The 18,367-nt window shown below is 39.1% G+C and overlaps 1 protein-coding gene across 1 annotated transcript; it reads right to left on the bottom strand.

The window, feature by feature from the left end:
• Positions 1 to 8,675: 8,675 nt before the first annotated feature.
• Positions 8,676 to 15,362, bottom strand: LOC311066507 (uncharacterized protein). The gene is made up of 8 exons (XM_084087736.1): positions 14,850 to 15,362; positions 14,669 to 14,771; positions 14,340 to 14,539; positions 13,978 to 14,058; positions 13,177 to 13,255; positions 12,888 to 13,056; positions 10,964 to 11,033; positions 8,676 to 10,873 (listed from the first exon to the last, which is right to left on the bottom strand). Coding segments are annotated over exons 2-6 (477 nt in total). The 5' UTR covers positions 14,671 to 14,771; positions 14,850 to 15,362; the 3' UTR covers positions 8,676 to 10,873; positions 10,964 to 11,033; positions 12,888 to 12,941.
• Positions 15,363 to 18,367: the final 3,005 nt, after the last annotated feature.

The raw sequence follows: 18,367 nt of genomic DNA on the forward strand, positions 1-18,367 counted from the left end.
CATTACATGGTAACTTGTCTTTCTGTTGTTATTTTGTAACATAGATGATTGTTGTTGTTTGTTGTAACTAGGCTTGAATGTAATTCAAGATACGTTTGTAAAACCATGGTTAAACTGTGGTACTCCAACCAATTTGTGGTAACTTAGCAGCTAACGTTACATGAACCATGGTTTAAAAAAATCATAAGGAATAACTTATACATTTTCAAGTGGAACCCAGATCGTACAATTTATGCTGGCGTTATTATGGCCCTAGTAAAAGTATTATGAAAAGTACAAATTAATCACACCATTAATAAAGAGAACTAAAAACAACACTTAATCCAGAGTTTCTGACAGGAATCACGCGTGTGTGGAAATCTGGCAGGAGTCGACAACATCTTTCTTTTACGGTCGAAATTCGGCACAACAATTCGGCACACAATTTGGGCCATCGTCTTTTTGGCAACCTGTGACTGTTATTTCTGCATATATGTGAGTTTTGTATTAATAATGTTAACTTACCTGTCGTGTTCTGGGCATCTGTTCGGCTGCACCTGGCGTTTCTCTCAGGTAATATACCGTCGATACATTGTCGAGTGTAATTTAACACGCGTTTCATGTTTCCTATTGTTTCTATAAAGTTAAGCGTTTGTAAACTATTTGTAAAGCGTTTGTAAAGTTAAACTATTTGTAAAGCGTTTGTAAAGTTAAACTATTTCACTAAAGTTGCTGTCCGTCTGTCTATCTGTCTGTTTGTTTGTTGCTGGCTGCCTCGTTGCTTAGCAACCTCTGTTTCCGGGTCCAAAGCCCGGGGCGGGGCCTCTCTCTTCCTCCATTGACTTCCATTCATTTTTAATTACGGAGCTCTACAATTCAATTGTTACTAGTAACAATTACAATTAGAGAGCTCTCTAGTTAAATACTTACAAGTAAAACAAATGAATTAAAGATATGTATAATTGCAGAGCTCTGTAATTGAATTAAAGAGCTCTGCAATTTCATTCTTACTAGTAACAATTCAATTGTAGAGCTCCGTAATTAAAAATGAATGGAAGTCAATGGAGACATATGACTAGTAAAAATTCATTTGTAGAGCTCTCTAATTGTAATTGCTACTAGTAAGAATTGAATTGTAGAGCTCTCAAATTTAATTCTTACTAGTAAAAATGCAATTACGCTGAGTAACGCTGGGTACTTTAAGCTAAAACGGCTTGCCATACCCTTGTAGATGTCTGAGGAAGAAGCCTTAGGAGGAAACAATATACAAATGTTAATTTGATTCATATTACCTCACAGATTTAATGCCATTTACTTTCCAGAGAATTGATTCAACTTTAAAACCATCTTTAAATATATATATTTTTTAAAATAAGGACACAATTTAATGTAGTAACTGCTGAGAGCATAAAGGTGAATATAGTCACAAATAAGGTCCAGTAACGACCATAGACAGTATAAGAAGTAACGACTCTGGCTTTCGCTGATGTCCTGGTGCTGATTGGAGGATCTTGGAGCGATACGGCCCACGACTGGCTCCTGCTGGACGAGTTCTGTCAGATCACCAGCCTACACGAAAGTTCCCTTCCCTAGGAAGTGTTGCAGCTACCATAATACCGGTCTCAAAGATTATAATGAGCTTTAATAGAACAATCTAAAACATTTGCAATGAACAAGGAACAGATTGTGCATAGCAGACACTGGTTATGGACTGCATATTTCATATTTAATGAAACATTGATGGCCAGGTGGGTGTGGGAATGAAGGTGGACTAGAGGTAGATCTGTGCATCTTAGGATGCATCTCCTAAGCTGTTCGGTAGAGAAAAGAAAATGAAAAAGATGTTAGAGCATTCTATAAGGAAAGTTACTCAAATATATTCACATAGAAAAGACATTTTACATTTTTGTAATTAATAATTTATGTAGGCCTACAATTAAAAGTATTAACAATGTAACAATATCACTCTTTTACTCTATTTTTGATCGAATAAATGCGCATAAGACATCTTTCAAAAACATTAAAAAATCTTAATTATTCTAAACCTCTGACGTATATATGGTAAATTCAGTATAATTTACATTTTCCCCAATATAGATAGACAGACAGACAGACAGACAGACAGACAGATAGATGATAGATAGATAGATAGATAGATAGATAGATAGATAGATAGATAGATAGATAGATAGATGTTGGTGTGGAGCTCTGCAGGAATCTGACACACTCATGTTGATTCTCACTGGTGTGTGAACGGACTGCAGTGTTAGTTAGTGTTCAGACTCTCAGACTCAGTATCAGTGAACGTTCACTATGGTTCTCTCTCTGACTGTGCTTTATTTCTCTTTAGGACTCACGGCAGCGGATCCTCCATCCGAGCTGAGACACGGCGGCTGTATTAAAGTGAATGAGTGTAAATGTCTGATGCGGGACGGATCCGGGCTCATTGATCTGGGCTCGGTGGCGGATGAGGACGGGTTCATCCAGCGACTGAAACCCCTGCCATCAGCGCCTCAAACCCCAGATGTGCTGCTGTCCTTCAGCCCGTGTCTGGCCTTCTCCGAGCCCGAGCGCTCCACCGACACCGACTGCACCGGCGTGGCTGTGTGTGTCAGCAGACGGTGAGGAGATCACACAGCACTGTTAGGATGCATGGAGACAAGCTTTAGAATATTTCATTGTCAACTCATTGCCAGTCTTTATCTGTAGATGTTGAGACGTGACGTAATGTTATGTGAAGTGAAACTCATGAGAGCTGTTTTTAGGGTTCATCAGGACAACAGGTTCGACACTCAATACTTCAACTACGGCAAACACAAGGGCAATACATTCAGCTATAACGACTCAGAGAAGACGCTCTCGGTGTCTTATTCCAGTAAGTTACTGCATCAAGACGCCTTTAATTCAGCAGGCATTTAGCTATCTATCTGTCTGTCTATCTATCTATCCATCTATCTATCTATCTGTCTGTCTGTCTGTCTATCTGTCTGTCTGTCTATCTGTCTATCTATCTATCTATCTATCGCTGTTATCTGTCTGTCTGTCTGTCTGTCTGTCTGTCTATCTAAAAATGATTTATTCATTTATTATCTTAAATGCATATTTATTTGCAATTTAGGCCTCTTTGTTTACATTTATATTTTTCCTTCATTTTGTTAAAAAAAAAATATATATATATATTGTCTGTAATTATGAGCACTTCTACATGCTAGCCTACTAAAAGTCAACAAAATTTTTGCAGATTTTGGATTTGCATTTAAAAAATTACAGCATTTCTCTAGCTGGGAAATGGAGCAAAAATATCTTGCACTAATTGTGCCCAATTTTTTGCCCGATAAAAAAAGTGAATCACGTTTCATGGCTGTAAAAGCAAAAGGCTGTTAACTATTTAATGAAATCATGAGATCTTCAAGAAAACTTGCACTCTTTTCCTTAAACGATTTCACGAGATCTTTAAGTGGCACTCATCCTCCTTCATAATTCAGAGAAATTTCACTAAATGTAAAAAGCAATATATGTGTCATGCATTCAGCTGTTGATTGTCTTTCCTCAGTGTTTCCTGACAGCGAGCCTCAGACTGTAGTTCATTACCGATGTAGCCCGAGTCGCTCCGTGACGTCCAGCGTGAGCTTGAGCGAGCGCGCGCTCCTGCAGATGTGGGTGGAGAGTCCCTGCGCGTGTCCGAACGCCTGCGCGCCGGTGGACGTGGGTCCCGGGACCATCCTCCTCATCATCCTCTGCATCAGTGTGACGGCGTACTTCATTATAGGTCATTCTGCATCTCTCGCTGAGGAGCCTGTAGTACAGCTGAAGTCCAGTAGAGGGCACTACAACCCAATCAACAAACTGATTATAGTGAACGGTTATGGGACGCCACTGAATAAAAAAATTAAAAACTTTTATTCAATAAAATTTATGTCTCAATTCTGACGTTTGTTCTTAGAATTGTGAGTTATAAACTGTTTTCCTCAGAATTTTTACTTTTTCTCAGATTTGAGATTTCGCAGTTGTTTTCCCCCGCCACGAAAAAAGCCTAAATAAATAAATAAAGGTATAATTGCAACTTCTTATCTCACAATTCTGACTTTTGTTCTCAGAATTGCGAGATATAAACATGCAATTTTGAGAAATAAAATCACAATTGCAAGAAAAATTCCAATTCTATAAAGTCCAATTCTGAAAAAAGGTGAAATTTTCTTAACTGTTCTCGTAATTGCAAGTCTAGCTATATCTTGCAATTCTGAGAAAAAAGTCATAATTGCTAGATATAAACTCACAATTAGGAGAAAAAAGTCAGAATTGCACTTTATATATCACAATTCTGACTTTATAACTCGCAATTACGAGTTTACATATCACAATTCTGAGAAAAAAGTCAGAATTGCGAGACGTTAACTCGTAATTTCAAGAAAAAAAAATGTCCGAATTGTGAGAAAAAAGATGAAATTATCTTTCTTTTATTCTATACTCAGTGGTGGGAACAAGCTCCCATAAAAGGAACTTATTGTAACTTTTTATGTCACAATTCATAGCCTTTTTTTTATTTTATTGTGAGTTTCTAACTTTTCTTTTCAAAATTGCAGGGGGAAAGTCTCAATTGTAAATTGTACCTTTTTTGGCTATTTATTTTTCATTCCGTGTCAGAAATTATCCTATAATTTTAAAGTCCCCCTGTAGTCAATAATTGTATCCCTTAAAACTCATTTTTGATCACCAAAATTACATATTTTTAAAGTTTTTTACAGTGAAAAAAAATTCTTCATACCTTAAAATATCTTGAATGTAACTCTACACCCTTGCCTCATTTAGTATGCACAGAACCATGAATATGCAAATTAGCTCCGCCTTGACTCACTCACACCAGCTTAGAGATCCACTCGGTAAACTTTACTGTAGTAAATGCTGCACAATGGTATCACTTCTTTAATATGTCGGACAAATAACAATAATTAATATGATTATCCTTTTGCTTGCCTACATTATCAGACATTATGCTAATGTTACACAAACCATGTTTGCGTTCGCCATCTCAAAGTCACACAGCTGCCTTCTAAAAATCAGCATCCTCAGAAATACTTAGAACAACTCAGAACGTCAGTGGAGAAAGGCATATAGTTCATCATTAACATACATAATAATAATATACATCATATACAAATTCACTCGCTATATTGCTAAATGTATAAATCGGGATCACAGCAGTTAATGATATGCTAAAGCCTGACGGCAAGTTGATCTGATTGGTTACAAGGTTGAAAACAAATTCTTCATGCCTTAAAATATCTTGAATGTAACTCGACACCCTTGCCTCATTTTGTATATGCCATTCTATGAATATGCAAATGAGCCCCGCCTCCACTCACTCACTCAGCTCAGAGATCCACTGGTTGACGATCACACGTTGATCTGATTGGTTACAAGCAGTGGCGGTTCTACATTGAATTACACCCTGGGCGAGACCCCCTTCGAGCGCCCCCCCCAATCCTCGACCCCCAATTTGGACATAATTTTTCTTACCCCATTGGCAGATCATGTTTTGCTTGTTTTAAGCAAAAACTCAATTTTTATTTATTCCCCAGAAAACAAGACTTAATATCTTATGTCATTTTACTACTTTAGTAATATAATGTTATGCATCTTTATTTAAGAAATGTTTGATATTTGGACTGGAAACAAGACAAAAATACTAAGTAAGAAAAGCATTTTTTGCAGTGTAATAACTGAACTTGTAACAGTTTTGTTGCAAAGCACAATATTATGGTGAAATTAGATCTCGTGTTTGAGTTAAAACCGAATTATTGTTAAGCATAGCAAGAATCATAGCAAAAAGGCTAACAAATAAGAGTTATACCCACCAATTAATATTGCCCCTTCATTCATGACATGGATACCGTAATCATACAGAGAAAACATAGTTGCATACCTTTATCTTTCGCTCGTTTCTAAATTGGGCACCTGATGGCTTTGACCTTTCTTGTCCATCTCCTATTTGGCACTCGACATCGACAATCAACAGATTTCCCCTGATCCCCCCCCATACCAACTGTCACTCACGACGAGTCACGACCAGAAGTCAAGACTAAACCAATTCACCTTGGTGGTGGTGACCAAGTAATCGTTTTGTATTACCTATTTTTATTAGCCATTCAGACAATTCAGAAAAACAAAAATGTTCAGGAAATATAGAGGCCTGTATATATAATATTCTGAATGAAATGTGCGTTATTTGGAAGAAAGTCGAGGTGTGACTGACTTAGATAACTATATGGATCCCCCTTTCCCCCCCACTTGTCCGTTCCATTTGGGAGAGACCCAGAGGTGAACTGTCATCCGCGCCCGCGCCTCCGCGCCCCTCCCCTTTCCCCTTCTCAAACAAACAGCTTCTGTGCACGGCATCTTCTCAGCAAGCAGGGGCGCAAATTTGCCAATTCCCCACACAGTGAAATGATAGATAATAGAAAACCGCTTCGCGACGCAGATTTATTTATTTATTTATTTATTTATTTATTTATTCTGCTCGTGCCGGCGGCGCCGCCCCCCCAAAAATGCCGCCCCGGGCGATTGCCCGGTTCGCCCGTGCCAAAAACCGCTACTGGTTACAAGGTAGTTTGTGACGTCAGAAACACCAGCGATTTCAAAGCGTGTTTTTGAGACTGTCTTTGGTTCACTGCAGTTTTAAGGAGAACATACTCAGCAATGGAGTCGACTTATGAATTTACACATGGTTTGTCTTAAAGCAAATTAAAAACACCACATAGACATATAAACAACATTAAAAGCTGGATTTCACCACAGGGGGACTTTAACTGTTTTTTGAGCATGTAAAGGCATTAGTACATTATCCCACATAGAGTTGCATTATGCTAATGATGCCTGTCCTCTCTTGTACCTGCAGGATCATGTGCGCTCCGGCCGTTCAGGACGAGTCATGGTGTTCAGATGGCTCCAGAAGACAGTGTTTGGTGTATGATGTGCTGTCAGCTGACCGTCAGGAGGAAGCAGAACTGCTCACTGAGAGACACACTGTGATCTCACTGCAGAACCGACAGAGGTGGACAGTAACAAAGTACATTTACTTGAGTACTGTACTTAAGTACACTTTTTGAGTATCTGTACTTTACTTGAGTATTATTTTTTCTGGAAACTTTTTACTTTAACTTCACTACATTTGAAAGACAAATATTGTACTTTTTACTCCACTACAATTCTGTCAAGGTCCTTGAGTAGAAAGTAACATCAGTCAGAGGATGATTTTGGTTGCATTTTGGTTGGAAATTAAAGTCGGGTTGACATTAGAACCCGACGTCAGATTGACGTTGGATATTGATTGAAAATAAAAGTCGGGTTGACGTCAGAACCCGACTGATGTTGGTTTCTGACGTCAACCCGATTTTCATTTTCAACCACAATACAACGTCTGTCCAACGTTGGAGATCAATGTCAATCTGACATTGGATTCTGACATAAACCTGATTTTCATTTTCAACGTTGGGTTTGGTCTTCTAAATGTGACTTTTGTCATTGTTTTGGAGCACAATAGCTTATAGATAACAGTAAGGCTAACATATTCATACTAAAAGCCAAACAACTTTAAATAGGGCAATATTTGAGGGAACAGCCATTTGGGTGTTCGAAACCATTGTGGACGTTATTGAGTGACTTATTCGATCTCACATTCAATCTCACATTCAATCCCACATTCAATCCCACTACTGGAACTGTGTTCTAGAAATAAATTTGATATTGATATGAGGGTTAGGAAGGCAGGCGTAGATTCAGAGGCATACGGTACTTTAAGTATTACATACAACAATGCAACAATAATAAAACAATGCATTGACATTTACTTTTTACTTTTGATACTTAAGTATTTTTAAAAACTAGTACTTCTGTACTTTTACTTAAGTAAAAATAGATCTTTACAACTTTTACTTGTAACGGAGTAATATTTGACCAGTAGTATCTGTACTTTCACTCAAGTAAAGGAAGTTGTGTACTTCGTCCACCTCTGAGAACCGACACGCTGAGGAAGAAACGGCACTGTAAAACACACTCAGACGGGACAAAATCTGTTACATAACTCACTATTTCATTCATTTCAAATGCATATTCATGGAAATTGAATTTGTTTTCTGAGGCGTGAGTAGCCTACACATTTCTTTAGTAGGCCTTTTCTTCAGCAAGCATGCATTAAATACAGAATACAGAATCCTGAAAACACAAATATAAAGCAGCACAACTGTTTTCAACATTGATAATAATCATAAATGTTTCTTGAGCATCAAATCATCATATTAGAATGATTTCTGAAGGATCATGTGACACTGAAGACTGGAGTAAAATTCAGCTTTGATCACAGGAATAAATTACATTTGACTATTTCTTCAGATAGAAGACTATTAATTTAAATTGTGGTAATATTTCACAATATTTCAGTGTTTTTGATCAAATAAAACTTCTTTTTTTTAAATGTAAAAAAAAAAATGTACAAACCCCAAACTTTTAAATGGTAATGTAAATCAACTCGTTACACAATATTTAATAACCAAAAGGACTCTTTTTTAAAAATGTTTAAACCTTTTAGAGAGTTACAGGCAGGAAAAACCGTCTGTTTATCAGACAATGCTAATTAGTGAAAAAAATATGGAAGAATAATATATCGCATCCATAATGACATGACAACAAAACAGAACGGGTGAAAGAGTTTCTTAAAATTTATTGATTAAAAGCACATTTGAGATTCACAAAAATAGTGCGCTACATACAGAACTACAAGTGAATTTCACTGAAATTACAGAGATTTATTAAGTTATAGGTCTATTTTATTAATATAGCATTAAAACGTTAGCTTATTTGCAAGAGATATGAAGGGCTTGTGCATGTTGTGCTCTCTAACAGAACATGTAAAGATCTCAGTGTTCGGTGCTGAACGGATGAACGTCATTCTGCTCGGAAGATCCGAAGCTGAACCTGCATATTATTTAGTGCTTATGCTGTGATCGTGATTTAGCAGGCCAACATGCTGAAGCGCTAACATTAAAGTGAGTGTACTCTCATTAGAATAAACGAGAACGGTTTGAAAGTGTAAAAAAACAAACATGTGCTTTGAATTCAGATTTCGACAAGCACTCAGTTCATATGAGCAGCACCGACAGAGTCGATCACAGCTTATCAAGTGCACTTGAGAAACACAAAACACACTTAGTCTTCAACAAAAGCATCTGTCTTACTGCAAAACTCCGGCACAATTCGTCTCAAGGGATTTTTAGTGGAGGGAAATAACCAGCCAGCTGGTTCTGTATTGGAGAATTGAGTCTGTGAGCTCAGTCTAATGCTTTCAAGAGCAGATGAAACTCACTTTAATAATGTGGCTGATGATTATATTGTGAGTAATCAAACAGCCACTGACTGCATTGAGAGTGATGCTAAAAATTAATATCTGAACATATTGAGACTTCTTCCAGTCAACATGCTCTTATAGAAGTTGTACACTGCAAAAAAAACGACTTTCTTACTCAGTATTGTTTTGTTTTCCAGCACAAATATCTAAACATTGTTAAATCAAGATGCATTTACTGGAGAAGCAAAATGAGTGAAAATATTAAGTCTGGTTTACTGAGAAATGTGTCAAAATGAAGTGAGTTTGTGCTTAAAACAAGAACAAATATCTGCCAGTGGGGTCAGAAAAATAAACTTAATTCAATTATTCTGATATTTATCTCATTTTAAGCATAAACTAATTTCATTTTGATACATTTTTCATTGATCAAGACTTATTATTCCAAGTCATTTTGCTTCTCCAGTAAATGTATCTTGATTAAAGAATGTTTAGATATTTGTGCTGGAAAACAAGTATAAAAAAACTGAGTATAAAAGTCATTTCTTGCTGTGTATTTAAAAATGTTATGTATTTTGTATTTAGTTGTATGCAGTTTGGGGGTATTTGGGTGTACAAGTGAATGTCATGAAATCTTTCAAGAAACGTCCAAATCATATTTCATCCCAAAATCTGGAGAGAAAAAAAGACTATTATTAGAACCATTGAGATTTGTGACTTTATTCTTTATGATAGAGCAGATTACCTCAAATGTCTTGTAATGCAATATGTATATATATATATATATATATATATTGCAATACAATGAAAAACAGTTAAAATATTACGAAGATAACCATTATGAATAAAAAATGCTCAATTATCATTGATGTTACCATCCAAAAATATCTTAATGATCCTAAAATAGTCATTTTCTTTGTGGAAAATACAATTTCTTGTCCTTTTGATTTTGAGGCACTACGTGACCTGGACGTGTTTTTGTGAGATTGTCCTTTAAAGTGCATTAAACTGGTTTTTATAACACTAGAATCTGTAGCGAGGGAGTTTTGTGCTGCACAGCAACACAGAACAACAAGAGACGAGACGAGACGTCCAGTGGGTCAGAGAGCATCTCTGGTCCTTTCACAGCATTCAGACCGGCTGATACTCCAGGAAAAGCCCACGTCACGCATCACAGGCCTTAAAGAGCCCGTCCATGTCAAAACTTAGTGTTCGGCGCAAATTATAAACGTGCCATCAGACTCACAAAAATACACGCACACTTTACAGATGTGTAAACTTCAAGACAAAGACACAGACCAGACAAATCACATGTAAATGCGGCTGTAAGTAGACAACATACATGCAGTCGGTGAAAAACCTTGTGATGTGTCCAGTGCAGTGGTTTGGATCTGGCATCTGCAGTGGTTTGGCACTTAAATTTTTTTTAAGAACATTAAATTGTGATTTGAATAGATCAGAGTTTGTGTGATTGTTCCGGTGTTAAAACAGGACACACGTTGGGAATACATCTAATGGCTTTCGATGACGACTGGCTCATACACACCAGCAGAGACCCTGCGAACACAACACAGAGTTTGATCAGTAGGTTTTGTGTTTTTGCAACAGCAGAACGAACCCAGTTCTGGTGTGTTTGTGATGAATCACCTGTTTCCCAGCTGGATCCCGCTCAGCGCTGTGGTTCCGTCTCGGCTCACGAACAGCCTCAGGTTACTGTCTGAACACAGAGCGACAGAACAGAGGAGTGAGTGTGTGATGTTCACACCTGGAACTCAATAGATTTTGTCGACATTTTATAACATAAAAAAAATAATAATATGCGCATAAATGCAATAAAAATGTACATACAATGATGGAACTCATTTCTGCAAATCTACCAAAAATAATTGTATATATTTATTGTAGATTTGCATTGAGTTTTATTTGCATTTCATTTTTATTTTTATGTACAGTTTTGATGCAGGTAAATGAATAATAAATTCTAATATATTAATATATAATTATGATTATAATTTATTTCACACACACACACACACACTTCACATTCACTCTCTCACACACACACACTCATAAACGCACACACACACTTACTCTCACACACACACATCTCTCTATAAATTACGTCTGTCTGTCTGTCTGTCTGTGTGTCTGTTAAAGAACCCCTTAAGTAACACTTAAGGGTTTTTTTCTGCAACACCCTTAGGTTTAAGGGAAACATAAGGGCGAACTTAAGGGAAAATTACACTTAAGGTGCTTTATGCAACCAGGCACAGGTCTTTTACTGTAGTGGATAAAGTAACAGGACATCCTTCTAAATTAAAGTTGTATTGTAAGAGGTTTTGTGGGCAGTTTTTTGGGCCAATAAGCAATACCTCCGTTTTATCTGAATTTAATAGCAGAAAATGACACGTCATGCAGTATTTTATATCTTTAACACACTCTGTCAATTTAGATAATTTAGTGTTTTCATCTGGTCGTGATGAAATATATAATTGAGTGTCATCAGCATAACAGTGGAAATTAATTCCATGTTTTCTTATAATATTACCAAGTGGCAGCATATATATTGAGAATAGCAGAGGGCCTATCACAGATCCTTGCGGCACTCCATAGTTTACTGACGTTATCTTCTATTTTTCCCCATTTAAACAGACAAAATGGTAGCGGTCTGATAAGTACGATCTAAACCAGCTTAATGCCTGTCCATGAACACCAGTGTAGTTTTGTAGTCGATTTAAGAGTATTTTGTGATCTATAGTGTCGAACGCAGCGCTAAGATCGAGTAAAACTAGTATTGAGATACAGCCTTGGTCAGAAGCTAGAAGTAAGACCTGGAGGTCTATATACAGTAGCCAAGGCTAGAGATAATAGGGATTTCTTTCTTACATCTAAGAGCGTAATATTTAGCACAAGTACTTCAAACGAATTAAACCTGTGACCTGTTTTCTGAGTAACATTAAGAATATCTCTATAGATTGTTGCAACACCTACGCCACGACCAATCAGACGGGGCTCATGCTTATAACAGTATTCTGGTGGAGTAGACTCATTAAGACCGAAATAATCATTTGGTTTAAGCCAGGTTTCAGTAAGGCAAAGTACATCGAAACTATTATCTGTGACCATTTCATTTACAATAACCGCCTTAGGTGTGAGCGATCTAATGTTTAGAAGACCTAGCTTTAGAAATTGTTTTTGTTCACTAATATTAAGATTTTCTGGTTTAATCACAATTAGATTTTTCCTAGATTTTACAGTAGATTTAATGTTTGACCTCACTAAACGAGGAATAGACACAGTTTCTATATAATGTTCTACATTGGTACTTATATCAATTAAGTTGGGACAGCAAAGACTGTGATTTGGACTTTGACTTACTAGTCATATGGTGTGTAACGTCTTGGAGATGTTGTCCGACAGAAGAGCCACTCCGATTCTGCTGGGGTGAAGGCCATCAGCACGGAAGAGCCTAGATCGCTCCCAGAACAGATTCCAATTATTTACAAAGAGCAGTCTCTGTTCATTACACCATGACATTAGCCATTAATTTAGAGCAAATAATCTACTGAACCTTTCATGTCCTAGTCGGTACGTGGGAAGCGGTCCAGACACGATGATCGTTGTTTCAGGCGATGTGCTGCGTACCGTCTCGATCAGGCTCCTGTAGTCCTTCTTCCGAACCTCTGTCTGCTGGAGCCTGATGTGAAACCAGGGATGATGGCGTCCTGGGTGCTCGGGTCCTGTGCAGAGAAACACACGGAGTAGACGAGGTCGGAGTCAAAAAGTTACTAACCACTGACTTGTGAGCATCAGCGCGTGATGTTTCAAGTGCTGATCGCCGATCTCGCAGCTCGGCTTGCCTCTCTAGTAGGTCGCGGATCTGCTTCTCCACGGACTCCAGCTCTAACTGCACCGAATGCAGCTCGAACGTGTCCTCACCTGCACTCAAAGGTAACGTTAGACACACATCCGATATATTCGCCATTATAGCAAATGAACAATAAATTAGCAGTGATACTACCAATATCACTACTAATTTACTACTAATTTACCACTAATATTTTTCCTATTTAAAACTTGACTCTTCTGTAGTTACATCATGTACTAAGACCGACGAAAAATGAAAAGTTCCTGCGTAATGAGAGTATAGTTCCTAGCCATATCAGCCTAGAAAATCGCAACTTTACATTTTCCGTCTCCTTCCGTACACGATGTAACTACAGAAGAGTCAAGTTTTAAATAGGAAAAATATCGAAACTCTTTGGTCATTTTTTAGAGAGAGATGCTAATGGTCCTGTCCGATTCAATGATCTATGCTAAGCTATGCTAAAAGTGGTACCGCCAGACCCGGAGTTCGGCTGAATGGATTCAAAAACGGTAAAACTCAACAGTTTAACTCTGGGGGAGTTGTAAAATGAGCTTATTTCCAAAAAAGTGGAGTATCCCTTTAATATATGGGCCTGTTAGAAGATGATCAAAGATATTCACTTCACCTGTGACTGCTCATAATGTTCTGGCTCATCAGTGTACAATAAATGTTACATTCCAGAAACCATGTTTATGTCTTACTATTTCTAAATTCTGTGTTATATTTCTTTTAATACTGAAGTAGCCTTTTTTATGCTCAAGTACATTCTGCTGATAAAAGAAAACATACTTACAGACAACTTCAGGAGTAGGAGTCTGAGGAGTCCTTTGGGATCCTTCTGGAGTCTGTTTAGGCTGTTTTGGGCTCTTTGGACCTTAAGGAAAATAATGCAAGGGGTAAATAGAAAACCGTTTATTAATTTATATGACATAATTTTGGCCTACACCAACTTACTGGCAATTAGTTCAGTTGACTGCTGAGCTGTTTCCACAGAGAGGTATTTCTGGGAACCAGGATCGTATAGGCTCTTGTGGAGCTGGAGAGGTTTTTTTTAAAAAAAAGAATATGCAGATTAATTTTTTTATTTAAAAAAAAAAGTATATGTCTGACATATACCCATAATTTCCTATAGAACCATGTGCTGTATACACTCACGTTCACATGTGAAATCCTCAGTTGGCCAGATGGCATGGTGACTGGTCAGCATATCTGTAAAGGATATACTCTTTGTATGTGTGGGTCGGTCAAACTGGTGGACTGGTGGAGCAGTACGAAGGCCTGTGCTACCCTGCTGTAATTCTTCATCTTCTTCAGAGTCCATGATCACAAACGAGCTCAACAGTCGAGTGCTTGGCCTTTAAAATATATTTTTTTTAAATAAAGTAATTTGTGTCACTTCAGTGCACTGAGCAAATCATATAATGTGAAAACCAATTTATTATGAGACAACAGAAAACAAATATTACAAAAAATATTACACCTACATTTTACGCTTTGCTTTTTTTCGGCCTGGCTCCTCTGCTTCTGACTGAAGGTCAGATTGAACCTCAGCCTCTCAAACCTTCCTCCTTCCTTCCTCATAGTTATCTGTTTAAATAAAAAAGATGAATTAAATCACTATAATCATTCCTAAGAATACATAAATTAGAGATATCCCCAACATACCAGTAGTGAACAGCTCTAATCTCCCAGGACACCCAGTCTTGACTTGGCATCTGTGCTCTGCCCAGCTCACCTGCCGCTGAATGCTGTTATCGGTTCCGTGAGAACACCTGTCTACGGCCGCTGCTGCTTGCCACCGCTGTTCTCATCTACGGACCTGTTTTACCCTGCCTTGGGTCTACATCTACTTTTGTTGATTATTTATGAGAGACTTTCTGTTTGCCAGCCTAAGCGGCCGATTGCCTAATTTCTATTAAAAGACATTATTACCTGCTTTCGCTTTTGGGTCCTCTCTCTCAACTCTGACAGAATAATCTGGCCATCATGGACCCAGCGAAGGAGAACCCTTTTCAGACTGCCTTCGAGATGCAGGGGGCTATGCTGGGCAGACACGAGGAGTTGTCCGCCGCCCGTCACGCCATTGAGACTTTGGCCGCCCAGGTGACCGATCTTTCCACGCAACTTCGTCATCTCCGTGCTGATCCACTATCACCAAGAACTCTCGACGCTCATGAACCCAGAGTCAACAATACTCCCCGCTATGCTGGTGAGCCCACCGAGTGCTGTTCTTTCCTTACTCAATGTGAGGTTGTGTTTTCGCTACAGCCCTCGACGTATTCCAAGGATCGCTCCCGAATCGCTTACGTGGTCTCCCTTCTGACGGGACGAGCACGGGAATGGGGAACTGACGTGTGGAACGCTGAAGCTGACTGTCTTGGGCTGAGTTTCCCGATAACGATGGATCTTAGCACTTACGAGGATTTTCTGCGAGCGACTTTACGAACGTTCGTGTTCATTTCACGTCCGTTTCACAAAAATGCACTTAGCACGATCGTTCGCAGCTGTGCTTTAAGTGCTACTTAAGAGTCGCTGTCCCTTTGTCAAGTGCTGAAATGTCACCTTGTAGAATGGCTTGTAATTGCAGCGCACGTTTGCAATTTTAAATGTTTAACCTGTTTTCACCTGATGTGCATTTTCCACGAGGCCAATAATCTATAAAAGCACAAAGCTACGAGTGGAGACACCAGCAAAATGGCTGAACCAAAAAAAAAGAAAATACCTTTTTTTTTAAAAAGAGGAGATTAAGGTAATTTTAGAGGAGGTGGAGCTATACAAACATATTATTTTCAGCAGGTTTAAGGGAAGTGATTTAAATATAAAGAAAACAAAACAAAACAAAAATCTGGGAGGATTTTGCTAGAAAACTGACTGCAACTAGGGGCATTAAAAGATCAGGGAAGGAGGTCAGGAAGAAGTGGCAGGACTTTGCCAGCCTTTGCTAAAAGGAAAAGGGCTCTGCAGAGGAAAACATTTAATAAATCAGGTGCAAGTCATTGACAGATTATTATTTTTATTTTTTTCATCCCTATTTTTCCCAGTCTTTGAAGCATATTACATCTTTCTTTTTTTTTCATTCATTTAACTTTGATTAAAATTATTAGATTACATTTTTTTTGCTTTTTTTCTGACCTTTTCAAATATTTAATTTATACATTAATTTAACAAAAAAACAACAACAACAACAACAACAACAAAAAAGAGTAGGCCTAATAAAGTGTACAATAAAGTACAATCAAAACTTATATTATAATCACATTGCATTTGAATAAAGTTAAAGGTGTAATCTGCCGGTTGTCCTGCAGGTGACCTCATAACTCTGTCTTCTTATGATGCACTTGGGGATTTACGATTACTCCAGAGCACTCGTAGATCTACGATGATTTTTAAGTGCTACTTAAGTTACAATGCTTTTGGGAAACAGACCGTAATATTAAGACCAGTCGTACGATCGTTTTTACGATCTACTTAGGCTTACGATGCTTTTGGGAAACGCAGCCCAGATCATTACACTCTCTTCAAGGAGGAAATGATTCGAGTGTTTGACCATTCCGACCACGGACCTAAAGCTTCGCACCTTCTATCTACTCTCCGCCAAGGGAAGAGGTCTGCCGCTGATTTCTCTATTGAATTTTGCACACTGACCTCCTCCTGTGAATGGAACGAACCCGCTCTGGTCGCTCGTTTCCTGGAGGATTTGAATGCTGACATTAAAGACGAGGTACTCTCTGAGACTCCATCTCGCCTAGATCCTCTGATCGACCTGGCTATCCGCGTGGAGAAGCGTTTTGACTTACACAACGTCGAGCTCGCAGTCTGGAGAAGTCACTCCTCTCCGCTCCTGCTTCCACTTCCTCTCCCTCTGCTAGTTCTGACTCTGAACCAATACAGCTGGGGGGAATTCGCATCACCACCGCGGAGCGTCAACGGCGTATCACTAATCGCCTTTGTTTGTACTGCGGAGCGGCAGATCACTTCGTCTCATCAAGTCAAGTAAAGCCAACGCTCACCAGTAGAGAGAGGGTTACTGGTGAGCACATCTGTCCAAGCCCCTCCTTCACGCACTCACACTACTTTTTCAGTCAACCTCCGCTGGCCGGGTGCTGCTGTCTCCTGTCAAGCGTTGATCGACTCAGGAGCTGAGGCAAGTTTCGTTGATGTATCCTGGGCTCTCGATCAGGGCATCCCTCTCATCTATCTAAAGGAGGCCACTTCTGTTTATGCCCTTGATGGTGTGGAAGAAGGCGTTTAACACGCCATTAGGGCACTTTGAATATCGTGTTTTACCTTTCGGTTTGGTCAACGCCCCAGCTGTCTTTCAGGCTTTAGTCAATGACGTTTTAAGAGACATGCTAAACATTTTTGTTTTCGTGTATCTTGATGATATTTTGATTTTCTCCCCCTCTCTCCAGGTGCATGTTAAGCACGTTTGGCGCGTTCTTCAACGTCTTTTGGAGAATCGTTCCTCCTGTGAATGGAACGAACCCGCTCTGGTCGCTCGTTTCCTGGAGGATTTGAATGCTGACATTAAAGCCGAGGTACTCTCCGAGACTCCATCTCGCCTAGATCCTCTGATCGACCTGGCTATCCGCGTGGAGAAGCGTTTTGACTTACACAACGTCGAGCTCGCAGTCTGGAGAAGTCACTCCTCTCCGCTCCTGCTTCCACTTCCTCTCCCTCTGCTAGCTCTGACTCTGAACCAATACAGCTGGGGGGAATTCGCATCACCACCGCGTAGCGTCAACGGCGTATCACTAATCGCCTTTGTTTGTACTGCGGAGCGGCAGATCACTTCGTCTCATCCTGTCAAGTAAAAACCAACGCTCACCAGTAGAGAGAGGGTTACTGGTGAGCGCATCTGTCCTAGCCCCTCCTTCACGCACTTGCACTACTTTTTCGGTCAACCTCCGCTGGCCGGGTGCTGCTGTCTCCTTTCAAGCGTTGATCGACTCAGGAGCCCTTGATGGTGTGGAAGACGGCGTTTAACACGCCATTAGGGCACTTTGAATATCGTGTTTTACCTTTCGGTTTGGTCAACGCCCCAGCTGTCTTTCAGGCTTTAGTCAATGACGTTTTAAGAGACATGCTAAACATTTTTGTTTTCGTGTATCTCGATGATATTTTGATTTTCTCCCCCTCTCTCCAGGTGCATGTTAAGCACGTTTGGCGCGTTCTTCAACGTC

The sequence above is a fragment of the Abramis brama genome (genome assembly GCF_963993115.1).
Source record: "Abramis brama genome assembly, chromosome: 16".
NCBI lineage: Eukaryota > Metazoa > Chordata > Actinopteri > Cypriniformes > Leuciscidae > Abramis > Abramis brama.

Bases quoted from the DNA above. Each gene is read 5' to 3' on its own strand.
- LOC311066507 (XM_084087736.1), bottom strand. The intron at 13,256-13,977 runs GTAAGTATGTTT...CTTTGAGTGCAG, and splicing joins TCCTACTCCTGAAGTTGTCT to GTGAGGACACGTTCGAGCTG. The intron at 13,057-13,176 runs GCAAGCCGAGCT...TTCTCTGCACAG, and splicing joins ATCCGCGACCTACTAGAGAG to GACCCGAGCACCCAGGACGC.